Genomic DNA, 13416 nt, shown 5'->3' with positions numbered 1-13416 from the left:
TCACTCAAATTACAGTAGCTCCTCCAATAAAACTAATCCACCTCCAATAGGGCTTTACACTCTGACTGGGAGGTATAAAGGACCACACAGGTACAAAAACATCATTCTTTACTGGTCAGCATGAATAAAGCAGAGAGCAAGAGCGAGAGAGAGGGAGCGAGAGCGAGCGAGAGAGAGAGCGCAAGAGAGAGAGAGAGCACGAGAGAGAGAGAGAGCGAGAGAGAGAGAGCGAGAGCGAGAGAGCGAGAGAGCGAGAGCGAGAGAGCGAGAGAGCGAGAGCGAGAGAGAGAGAGAGATGTCTCTGGTTCCTTTCAAATGCTAATAAAGCTGTTAGAGAAAAATCCATCATATTATTCTGAAGATTCTTGTTTCTCTGTCTACCACAAATGTCATTTAGAAGTGCTTTGTGTTTTATTCCAGTCCAGCTGTTGAACAGCAAGCAAGCATATTGAATCAGTATGATCCTGAAACACACAAATGAGGGACAGTGATTTAAACAGAACGAATGAAACACTGGAACAAGACAGCCTCTCTTCTCAAACAACGATAGTAATTACACAACATGACAGGAAAAGCCTCATCAGTGAGGCATTTGGCAATGCCGATTCAGTGACTACCTATAGCCAGCATGGTCCATTGTTCCATATAATAAGCATGTTCCTGTATAGCGATGTCCATTTCCCACAAACTGAGGACAAACCACATTATTTCACGGGTGATGAAGCAAAGGTGGACCTCATTTGAGCTTCCAAGGACATGGAGTGGACAGCCAACAATCATTTAAAGCAGGTTTTCCCAGTTCCAGTTCTGGTGATCCTACACCAGCGGTCAGTAACACGGGGCTCTTTTACTGCCCTGTTGCAGCGCCAAAGCAAATGTCGATTTTTGGGTAAACCTAAAATAATCGTCCTTCTGATTGTTCACACACCCAGCTTCAGCTATAAACTGTATTAACCGCTGGAGTTAACGCAAAGCACCAATTCACTCTTTAACCCTGAAGATCAGCATGCAGACTGCTGGTCACAGCACCGCAGATGAGTGTCATCTAGCTAGCAGCTAATAAAACAGTAAAGATTTAAGAGAAACATCGGTAACTTGGAGAAGAATTTACTTATTTGCATTTATAAATCACTCCAGCTGGTTTCCTGATAGGTTTAATCTGCAATGAGAAACTGACCAACACCATTAAACCCCTACCACTGAGCCCTGAGCCCTGTGTTTTGTGTGTTCATGTCTAGGGTGTAGGGTGTCTTGATTCCTGTAGGGATAGAGGGGTGGGGTGAAGTGTTGGGGCTGCATGATCCTCCAAACGGAGGTTTTTCAGACTCCAAACAGAGAGATATGAGACTAAGATGGAGCAAGAGAGACCAAAGAAATCCACAAATATGAGAATTTTCTCGTTAAAAAATTTCAATTATTGTTTTATCTCAGTTTAATGTTTCAGTGTATTATGAGCCTTTTCTTCAAAACAAGCATAAAAAAAAGAAAACCGCCAACTTTCCCATTCCACCTTAAATAGCCCTGAAGCGCCGGAATGTAACTGCTGCTCCATTTAAGGCGGAAAATTCGAACAAGAATCTGGACAATATCTGACTTCAGCTTCATATCACTGAAGAAATAGCGGTGGGCGATAATAAAAAATTGCCCCCCTCTTTGAAAGCATATTTTGCCCTAAACGTAACTAAAGCCCAGCAGTGAGGAGCTGAACCTTCCCCTCCGCTGCCCCTCTGTCACTGCAGATGGGCAGGGTCACCTACAGAGAATTTTTTGGGGGGGTGGGGGGGTTGTCCCATTTCCTAGGGCAAAAACAAGGGGTAGTGGTAAAAAGAAGAAATGGGATTGGGCCTAAACAGTTGAGAGGCTGAAGTCGCTTCTCATTCACCAGCTTCTTGTTCAAATGTTCCCGTTCCACCTTAAATGGTGCCTGAGTTGCCAGAATGTGACTGAGAGGCATTTGAGTTGCTTCTCATTCGTCTCATTTGTCAGCCTCTTGTTTGAACTGGTACAACTGTAACATTCTGGCGGCTCGGGCACCATTTAAGGTGGAATGGGACAATTTGAACACGAAGCTGAAGAATGAGAAGTGACTTCAGCCTCGTAAAAAAAGTCTAACATTAAGAGACATTAACTGTTCTACTTCTACCGAAAGGTTTCCTGCCAGAGATGCGAGAAAAGCGGCTACAGCCGAGTTGAAGCTTAAAGGAGAGCAAAGTCAGTCCAGTTTTTAGCCTGTACTAGTACATCAGCACATACTGAGACACATTTACAGCCAAGATGTAAAACTTAGGTTCCACATGCGTGCTTTGTCTCATTTGGCACACCTTTTTAACTAATTAACAAGCTAATTGCTGACTGGGTCAGGTGTGTAGAGAAGGAAAAACACAGAACTCTGCAGAGCATCAGCCACCAGGACTGAGATTAAGAACCCCTGACGTAACCTTCACTTCAAGGTTTACTTAAAAACACCAAAATGATCGTAAATATATGGGACTTGATAATAATTAAGAAAAAACCAGGGTTTATTTTCTCCGACACAGTAGGCTACGTAGTGTTTATGGAGAAAGCTGTATGTTGATTAAGAGGATCCTCAGTGAGTTGTACAGAGGAGCCTGTGGTCTGTTTGTACAGCTCTTTTCTGCGCACTCAGTCGAGGTGTCGGTAGAAGAGAAAAGCACTTCGAGCTTCGACGGTATATTACATGCAGAATGAAACGCCTTCACACATGTAAGACTGTGCTGTGCAGAAGCATCTCAATCATCATTTATCTATTCAGTACATTTGATTATATTGTGCCATACTTGGATATACACACCTAGATGCCACGTTGCGTCCAGTCAGGCATGTGAACATCGCCGCTGGACTGCATTCAGTACCATTACAGAGCGGCAGTTTGAGAAACACACTGTCCAAAATTCCACTATTTCAGGAATACTGCTCTCAGAAAGTGGGATAGGATTCTATAACGGAGGGAACGCAGTGATCCACGCTCATGTCAGTGTGAGGCGTGTTGTCTGTGTGGTGTGTGTGTGTAGATGTGGTCGTGTGGTTGGTGATGAACAGAGAACCTGTTGCTGTGATTGTTCCTCCTCTGGTTTTATATTCAGCTTATTTTATTTAATAGTCTATTCAGGGGGTCTTAACTTTATGTAGTAGTTATTTATTTACAGTGATGGTTAAAGCTGTGCAGCTCGGTAAGTTCCAGCGTTCCTTAATCCGTGTAGATATTCATAATAGATTAACGTCAGCACCTTCTGACACGAAGCTGAAGTCAGAGTCTTATTTACCAGCTTCTTGTTCGAGTTTTCCCGTTCTACCTTAAATGGAGCAGCTTCAGGCACCAGGGAGCAACTGCTAATTAGCACAATCACAATTGTTAACGAGATAAAAGCCACTGAGAGCATGTCTGAAAACAGATGTGGTGTAAATGGGTGGAGTAGTAAGGAAGCTGTGGCTGATTTAATCCGGAGACTCTTCGTCTCTCAATACAAGTGAATGTGTTCACAAGCGGATCTCGACCTCTCCAATATGGCGGACGAGAAAACGTGGCATTTAGTAGTGGATATCTATGGTGTCATCGCATCTTGTTTGAAACATTAAGGGGGACTGTGGTTGGTTAGTATAGTGGTTAACACCTCTGCCTACTACACTGTTGACTGGGGTTCAAGCGCCCTACACTATACCAATAAGAGTCCTTGGGCAAGACTCCTAACACCACCTTGGCCTACCTGTGTAAAATAATCGAACTGTAAGTCGCTCTGGATAAGAGCGTCAGCCAAATGCCATAAATGTAAATGGACTGACGAAAACATGGTTTATATGCAAATGTTGATGGCCACTGGAGGGGACAGTCTGACAAAGCAGAATAGCTTCTGGCGACTGAACACCACACAGCTCTAACAAAGGCTTTGTGGTTTGGAACAAAGTCGAGTCTCGGACCGCCTGGATGACCCAATGGTAAAATGTGGATTCAAAGAGCTGCGTTTTGAGGACAAACAGTAGACTTCCAACAGGCCAATGATGCTATTAGAATTGCAAAACAGCAGACTTAACAAAATACACTGAGCCAAAAAACACAGAATCAGGCATCAGGGCAGCACGGGGCTGCACATGTATGGACGATGCAGGGTACCCAGCAAGAAGTTTAAGGTCTGAGAGAACATATACTTTGTATTTTTACACTCCCAGAGCAGAACTTTCTGCTCTTCTCAAAATGTGAGTCGTGACGCGAAACAGATATAGTACACCTGCGAGCCAAGCTTGCTAACTATTTAGCTGTTGTAAACAACTTTTTAATGAAATAATTATTTAAAGTGCAGCATAAACAAGTGTGCACGCAATTTCAGTGTTTGTGTTCTGTTACTATAGTGATAATGCCACCTCCCCCCCACCCCCATCCCCCCAGGAACATCTCAGTTGATCATTCATGGCTTTCCTGCCACACTGGACGCAACACGCCAGCACCGCTGTATTAAGAAAAGCTTGATTGGTCTGACTATCCTCAAAATACTCACACACGCAACCATTCATTCATATGTAAACTAATCATGCAAATCATATATTCCAAATAGATTCCAGTCACTTCTCAAAGATGTGGAGCAGAAGTGCATTTTCCCCCATTCGCTTGCCGACTTCTGGACATTTTTAACAACGAAGCTGAGGCTGAACTGATCAAGAGCAGCTGTTTATTTAGGATATGACACTGTCAGACTGAATGGTGAGGTGCAAAAGGAGAAAAATAACCAAGCATATCAGAACAAAAGCCCACCTGTTTGAAAGCATCATTTACAAGGTCTGAAGATTTTAACATGAATGAAAACACAAACTGCTCCAAAAAACTTGCGTTATTGACTGACTTGCTTGATTTAAAGTTTACAGGGGTTTAAGTTACAATTTTAGAGATACAAGGTTTTTGGGGCAGTTGTGGGCTGGAGATCAGGGAACCAGCCTTGTGACTGGAAGGTCGCCGGTTCGATCCCCTCAGCCGACAGTACGTGACTGAGGTGCCCTTGAGCAACCTGAGGTGCCCTTGACACCTAACCCCCAACTGCTCCCTGGGCGCTGTGGATTGGGCTGCCCACTGCTCCAGACAAGCGTGGTCACTGCTCCCTAGTGTGTATGGATGTGGGCGTTCCACTGCAGGGATGGGTTAAATGCAGAGGTCTGATTCTAATGTGTTCAAACACAGCTGGCTAAAGGCTCTGAATTCAATTCCATCCAATTCAATTTTATTTACCCTGAAATCTACTATATATTTGCGGGAGCTTGAGATTCTATTAACTGACGTAGATTCACCGTAACCTCCAAATTTACAAAGTCAAACTTAATCAGTAAGTTTGGGACCACTATTGATTAGAAGTGCACCATATTTAGCAATCCAACAGATGGTAGCTGGTCACTAGACTTGAGCCGGTGGATATGACTCGCTGAAAGATTTCTTCGGTCACGATGGCCAATCAAGTTGGACGATTTCAGATGTCAGAGGGTCAAGTGTTGAAATCGGTGTTTACGTTCAGCCTGTCTTCAAGATGTTTAAGCAGATGTGCAGTCCATGCTCAGATCAGTCCTAACACACTATATGGACAAAAGTATTGGGACACACCTGTTAATCATCGAATTCAGGAGACTCATTCGGCTCCACTGCCACAGGTGTATAAAATCAAGCACCTAGCCATGCAGCCCTCGCAAACCTTTGTGAAATAGCGGGTCGTTCTAAAGAGCTCACAGAATTAGAACATGGCACTGTAATAGGACGCCACCATTGCAACACGTCAGTTTGTGAAATTTCCATCCATCCATCCATCCATCCATTTTCTAAGCCGCTTCTCCGAAGGGATTCTTCCCTTCTATATATTCCACGATTAACTGTGAGTGGTGTTATTGAACAGTGGAAGTGTTTAGGAACCACAGCATCTCGGCCACAAAGTGTCAGACTACGTAAACTTACAGAGCGGGTAGCCGAGTGCTGAGAGCATAAAAGTCGCCAACCCTTCGCTGAGCCATAACTGCAGAGTTCAAACCTCCTCTGGCATGAAAATCAGAACAGAAAATGAACCAGGAGCTTCATGGCAGGGTCTCCATGGCCGAGAAGCTGCATGCAAGCCTAACCTCACTAACCACAATGCCAGGCGTTGGATGGAGTGGTGTAAAGTGCCACCACTGGACTCTGGAGCAGTGGAAAATCATTCGGTGGAGTGATGAATCACGCTTCTCTATCTGACCATCTGATGGACGAGTCTGGGTTTGGCGAATGCCAAGAGAACATTATCTGCCTGACTGCACGTTCTGTGGAAGAGGGATATGAGGTTTTTCAGGGGTTGGCCTAGAACCCTCAGTTCAAGTGAAGGGAAAGCTCAATGCTTCAGCAGAGCAGCACATTTTGTACACTTCCAACTTTGTGGGAACAGTTTAGGGAAGAACCGTCTCTGTTCCAGCATGACTGAGCCCCAGTTGGCCTGGCTGGGCAAGTTTGGTGTGGAAGAACCTGACTGACCTGCACAGAGCCCTGACCTCAACCTCATCAAACACCTTTGGGATGAACTAGAACGGACATTGTGAGCCAGACCCTCTCATCCAACATCAGTGTCTGAACTCACAAATGCTCTTCTGGATGAACGGGCAAAAATTCCCACAGACACTCTCCAAAATCTTGTAGGACGCTTCCCAGAAGAGCTGAAGCTGTTACAGTTGCAAATGAAGACCATATTAATGACTATGAATTTAGAACGGGATGCCATAAAAGGTGTCCCAATACTTTTGTCAATATAGCGTATGTTATAGTGTCTAGTTTCAGAACATTCATTTCTGGCTTGAGAATAAGTCCGGACTACCACCAGCCCCTAAACGCCATCACTCCTCAACAAAGGCAGCTGATTGGCAAGGGATGAAAGTAATAGAAAACAGTCCCTCAGACCAGGCTAGCCCACTTCATATCTCTGGGAGATTGTTTTTTTTTTTCCTTCTTTTTTCCTGGAAGCCACTAAAAAGGAAAACCAGAAAAATGAAAGACGGCCCGTCATGCTAGTGTGCCCTTACGGACATCACATTCATTATATCTGCTGCTTCCACAGTGACCGAGACTGCATTCATTCTAACAGTGAGTGGATCCTCTGGTCTGAAGTACGACCTCTGGGTCACGTTGGGTAAGCAACTATAACAGAGATTACATCATGGCTGCATGAGCAACAGGGGCAACCAGTCATTTCACCTACTAATGTGTTTCTTGGAAAGAAATACTCTCCCCCACACCACACGAACCGCTGACCTACAGGAAAACCTATTACCACCACGTCCTCAGACAGGGAGAAAATAGAAATCCTGTATATAAACAAAAGATGCATCGATAATCGTTTTATAATCACATCACAGCCTGAGAATCGTAATCGAATCGTGAGATGTCAAGAGATTCCTACCCCTAATTTTCATTAAGAAATTAAGCTAGAACCTGACATTCTTTAGAGATATTAGCAAAGTTATCTATCCGATCAGAACCTTGTGAAGCCCGCAGGGTCCAAACAAACACTGCCACCCTTAATGAAAAGAGCTGCATCATAGCTACAAGCTACACACTTTAAAGAAGCCTTTGCATGATTAAAGAGTTCTTTGCATTAATAAAGCATTCTTCAGACTGATGGCAAGTGTGTGTTATATGGGTTTTCTATAGAAGCCTTTTTAAAAAGAACCCTTGAATCGCCCAACAGCCCAGGTTGTCTTTTGCCAAGAACACAAAGCTCAGCCTCCTTTCTCGCCCCTGTTCCAGTAGGCAATCCATTTCACTCCACCACTTCTGGACATCTGCATCTTAAGGCAGGTGAAGGTTTACTGACACACAGTGACTCGGTGTCAAGGTCAAAGAGCACAGGCAGATGGACACAATGCTTTAGAGTGAAGTACCACCTCCTTGCTTCTACACTCATTGTAAATTTTATCAGCTCCACTTACTCTATACACTGTACTGCCAAGAGTATTCGCTCGTCTGCCTTCTCATGCATACAACATCCCATTCTTAATCCATAGGGTTTAATATGTCGGCCCACCCTTTGCAGCTATAACAGCTTCAGCTCTTCTGGGAATTCTCCAGGGTTAGGAGTGTGTTTATGGGAATTTTTGGCCGTTCCTCCAGAAGCACATTTGTGAGGTCAGACACTGATGTCGGACGAGAAGGCCTGGCTCACAGTCTCCACTCTAATTCATCCTAAAGGTGTTGAGGTCAGGACTCTGCAGGCCAGTCAAGTTCTTCTACACCAAACTGGCTCATCCACGTCTTTATGGACCCTGCAGCTGCTCGGCCATGGAAACCCATTCCACGAAGCTCTCTACGCTGTTCTTGAGCTGATCTGAAGGCCACATGAAGTTTGGAGGTCTGTAGTGATTGACTCTGCAGAAAGTTGTTGACCTCTGCGCACTATGCCCCTCAGCATCCGCTGACCGCTCTGTCATTTTACGTGGCCGACCACTTCGTGGCTGAGTTGCTGTCGTTCCCAATCGCTCCCACTTTGTTATAATCCCGCTGACAGTTGACTGTGGAATATTTAGTAGTGAGGAAATTTCACGACTGGACTTGCTGCACAGGTGGCGTCCGATCACGGCACCACGCTGGAATTCACTGAGCTCCTGAGAGCGACCCATTCTTTCACTAATGTCTGTAGAAGCATCTGCAGGCCTAGGGGCTCGGCTTTATACACCTGTGGCCATGGAAGTGACTGGAACACCTGAACTCAATGATTTGGATGGGCGAATGAAAACTTTGGCAATGTAGTGGATACACACACACACTTTACACAGCAAACACAGAAATGGATGTCTATCACTGTGTTCAGTCGTTCCTCCTTTTTCCTTTCCAGGCGCTGTGGTTATTGCCTTTGTGGTCTGCTGGCTGCCCTATCACGGCCGACGACTGATGTACTGTTATGTCACTGATTGGACAGAGTAAGTATTTTTAGAACCTATCAGACGCCCAGCACCGCAGAACATCCACTCACAATAGCCTCTTCGCCATGATGACTCAACCAGCATTGTAAGCCATAATTATGGCAATAAACTTCCGAGTCAGTGAGAGCACATTCATGTGTTCAATGAGTTGTTTGTACAACTGGCGTAGCAAATCAAAACAGTACAAAAGAGTGTCGTGCTTGGGCTGAAGCCTGTGGTGAACTCAAAGTGCCAGGGAAGTGGCTTCTTTAAAGTGACTGGAAACAGAAGAGTCAAACCAGAAAATGGCTTTATAGACCATTTAAGCTATATAGACAGTTTTAATAGTCTTGTGTTTGACAGGAAAGTAGTGGGGACAAAGATTACAACAGAGGCAGCGTTCATGAATCAAATTTTATGTCCTCAGCAGAGCTGGACGAAGTACACAATCCATGGACTTGACTTAAAGGTGAAATATCACTCCAGTAAAAGTAGAAGTTCCTCCCTTTAGACCTCCACTTGAGTAAAAGTACTAAAGTATTTCCCTTCAAATGTACTTAAGTATAAAGTAAAAGTACTAAAAGAGTAATTCTGGCTCTGATGTCCTGTTATCATTTTTATAACCAGACTGGCTTCATGAACTCATTTCAGGTGAAAGTCCTCCAGCGTCTCTCTTGGTAAACCAGTCTTTTAATAGAACGTCATTAATTAGTGACGCTGACGTCTATTAAAATGATCAGAAGCACAAAACACTGAAGGTAAACAGTTTCCATCAGGGAGAACCGAGTGGCTCTGAAATCACTTTTTACACACAAGCAAAGTTTCAGTTTCAGATTTATTTACAACTTAGTTCCAAGTTTAAGTTGAATAAAAACTGGCTTTAAACTCAGGATCACAGATGAGCTCCTTTACTATGTTGATCTGTAGGCGTCTGTTCATAAACATAAACCAGCCCAAACTCATTTACTATAAAATGAAATGGTGTTTGTAGAAATTCAGAAAAAAGCCGCGTCAGTCTCGACTGCATATGTGGACATATTTCTATATTGAGCTCTATTTACACAAAGTTAGGTTAGTTCATCATTTATGTTGAACAGACTCTCCCAAAGTTTTACGCTGCTGCGCTGACGTTGAACCGCGTGCTGCACTGGGTCGGTATGACCAACAGGTCAAAACCAGCTCTAAACAAAGTGACCGCTGGGCCCTGATTGGTGCTCTGGCTTTGCGCTTCTTTCGTTTTGACATGTTACGTTTTTATACACACAGAAACCAAAAGGAACGACAGATTTCTCAAAATGTAGGAGGAAAAAGTCGGATATTAGACTCTGAAATGTGGTGGAGTGAAAGGAAAAAGTCCAGAAATGGAGAAACTTCAGTACAGATACACCAAAAATACTAAAGTACAGAAACTCATTACATTTACTCAGTTACTCAGGTACTGTCCACCACTGGTCCTCAGTAAGGTATGTAGAAAATCTTTTATCCTGCCATGGAAGAGATTCAGGAGACCAGGGTTTGCAGAAATGATGGTTTATTTCTGAGCTCTGCAGACCTGTCGATCTTCAGCCTGTCCTGTCCTTGCACTGCCCATTAATTCTCTCTTTCATAACCACTATTACTATAGTAATATTTTACAGATTAGCAAAAAATCTTTTAAGCTGATTTATAAAACAGAACATTTTTGGTCAAAAATTTGAATTTAGAGTGTGCTATTAATTATGAACTATATTTATAAGTCTCACTGTTGGGATAGATCAGATGTTTATTTGTTCATTGCTGCCACACTGACTAGTTTTGATTAGCGTTTCAATACGTACTCAATATTCCGATCGTAATCAGATTTCAGCAGTCATCTGATTATTCAAATGGTCATGTAAAATGTATACTCTGATCATAAATCAGAGAGGGGTCTTAACGTCTGATAGAGAGTGCTTTTTCCCAGCGCCTGTGCTCTTACTCTGATTTCTTTCGTATTTCGTAGCCTGTGCATGAGCGAAACGGACAGACGGCACTGGGAATAAGCAAGAAGCGTTGTCAAAACACTTTTAGAGCGACGCTAAAACCGACTACATGCTTGACGAAATGAAGGATTTTAATATTCTTCATCTCCCAGATGATGCAAGTTCATAGTTTCAGGTAAAGTGGCACAATTCAGAAATCTGATTACTGCCTGACTCATGTAGACCTGGAGTTTCCCCTTCATCCAATTACTCAAGCGCATGTAAACCTGATCAGATTACTGACAAAATCAGATTTATTATTAAACGCACTCAATGTAGTCCTGCGCAGCACCGCATTACTTTGAATTGGAAACACTTAAAGCCTTCATTAGCCTGAATGGGATATGAAGCTCGTCTGACCTCGAAACGGTCACTATGATGCATTTGTAGGCAGAGCTATACTCATAACCTCAGACATTCAGGGCCATATTTTACCAGTCTATCAAGCACCATGCGGCTCTGCAGGGTTTTCAGAATCTCTCCTATTATCTCCAGCAGACGACAACATCCCAGCTGTGAACTGACTGCATTCTGGCTCTCTTATGACAAGCAGCGCCAGCTGTGGATTAATGGAGTGGGAGTTAATGGGTATGGGGAGTTTTCCCCTCAGTGTTTTGTAACTGGACTATAAATTCCCCATGTTCTCCAACCTTCCACCCATCTATCACTGCAGAGCACCACAGTGCACAACAGACCCCCCCCCCCCCCCCCCCCCCCCCCTTCACCCCCCCCCCCCCCCCCCAGTCCAATCTAATCTGGATCATTGGGTGTAATGAAGTGAAAATGAGCCCATTTTTACCAGTGGCAGAGTGCGTCTGGATTAATGGTGACATTTTTCATCACCCTCTGTGTGGTTAGGCTGCAGATTTTCTGATGAGGGGTTTGAGGAGAGCAGCTTTTAAGAGATGTAAAGACAGCAAATGGCATGCGCTGGAAAAGAGCTCCATGTAAGATGATGAACAATGGAAGACAGAATGAAACCTTGATCACAGTAATCATCTAAAACAGGGGGTAATACAACACTTTCTGAACAAGGACCCTGGGGCTCCATAAGACATGGGGGTTATTAGAATGATTCCAAGGCCCAATCCCAAACTCCAAACAGAGAGACATGAGGAAAAGAAAAAAACAGGCGAGACAGAGAACAAGAGAGCAAAGAAACCCACACATGTGAGCATTTTCTCTGTTAAAGGTAGCTAAAAGGAGGACTCTGCTTGTCTGGTGTTGATATACTGCTGTTCACCCCTCAAACTACTATAGAGAAACCCAGTCGTCTGCTAGCTGGTGTCTGAATACTGCGATATGCTCTGGATGTGTTAGGACTGATGGCAGTGATGCGGTGTGATCCATCACTGACGTACCGAGCCAGCTAAACTTTCACTATCTGTACTAAGTTGACGTTGAGAAACGAAACAGTTCAGCTGTTTCTGGCCACTTGTTTAGTGTTTGTAACCGGACAGCTGAGCTCTCGTCACCAGACGGCTAAAAATAATCCGCTTTTAATCCTTTTTTAAAGTACGACTATTACAAAAACTGCAGCTGTGCTTTTCCAGCTGGTAAAAACAGCCAACCAGAAACTTTCTCCCACCGTCCCATGACAGATCTGTGAGATGTTCCACTGGTTGGTGAGTGTTTGTCGTGGTCTGACCATAAAGGATGGTTTAAAACAGCGATTAACCTCCCAGGAGCAAAAATCAGCCTGCAAACCTGATAACGATTTGACATTTATTATGACATGATTATGATATATATATTAATTCAATAAGTAGTGATTTTATGCGGGTTGGTTCATTTTTTCCTAACTTTTCCTTGTGGCAACTAGACATTAATCATAATCATGCTTTAGCCAATCAGTGCTTCATGTTAAATCTGGTGTGCTGGTGATGGAATTCAACAAATCCATGTGATGCTGGGGGAACCGATGAGAACCTGGAACCAATCTTTGTTTTTCAGTCTAGCTCAGAAGAAATCATCATTTTTCACTGTCCAAGTTTATTTCTACTCCTCCTAACCATTTATGGTGATATTACAAGCAAGTGCCCCCTAATTGCCAAGATAAATAGTTATAAGCTGCTCAAAAATTGAATCAAAAAAATTCCCACACATCATTCAGAACAGCTCTACATCTCAGTGCTTAAAGATTAAGGTTCAGAGGAACATTTCAATAGAGTTTGTTTAAGGAAACACTTCATTGAAAGCATCTTTAAAGAACCAAAAGAGTTCCTTGATCAAATTGCTTCAAAGAACCTCCTTTTCTGATGGTTATGTTTTAGCGTGTGTAGGATCCGCATTGTTTAGTCCAGGGTTTTAACATGCTTTGGGCTCAGATAAGGTTTATTGAAGCCACACTGGTCTTAATTCAATCTGACATGGTGTTTTGAAACCAATCTCACTTTGGGATCAAATGGCTTGGAATCAAACACGCTGGGGTTCCTTCCAGCTCAAGCAGCAGGGAGATGGTTTGGCAGAGCTGTGTCCTGACATATGTTCATTAGTGCGAGTTACTAGA

The 13416-nt window shown here is 43.5% G+C and overlaps 1 protein-coding gene and 1 long non-coding RNA gene across 2 annotated transcripts in view; one reads left to right on the top strand and one right to left on the bottom strand.

Annotated features, from left to right (window-relative positions):
- LOC108429298 overlaps nt 1-13416 on the bottom strand; it is an 86717-nt gene that overhangs the window by 6583 nt on the left and 66718 nt on the right. The gene's annotated exons all lie outside the window — the stretch shown is intronic.
- The window catches only part of ntsr1 (neurotensin receptor 1 (high affinity)), a 68739-nt gene that overhangs the window by 47906 nt on the left and 7417 nt on the right, over nt 1-13416 (top strand). The window contains exon 3 of the mRNA XM_017700960.2: nt 8841-8925. Within this exon, the coding sequence (XP_017556449.1) occupies nt 8841-8925 (85 nt within the window). The remainder of the gene's footprint in view (nt 1-8840; nt 8926-13416) is intronic.

Source organism: Pygocentrus nattereri, chromosome 9, assembly GCF_015220715.1.
Source record: "Pygocentrus nattereri isolate fPygNat1 chromosome 9, fPygNat1.pri, whole genome shotgun sequence".
Classification (NCBI taxonomy): domain Eukaryota; kingdom Metazoa; phylum Chordata; class Actinopteri; order Characiformes; family Serrasalmidae; genus Pygocentrus; species Pygocentrus nattereri.
Note: the sequence above shows the minus strand (reverse complement) of the source record. Positions and strands in the feature narration are given on the sequence as shown.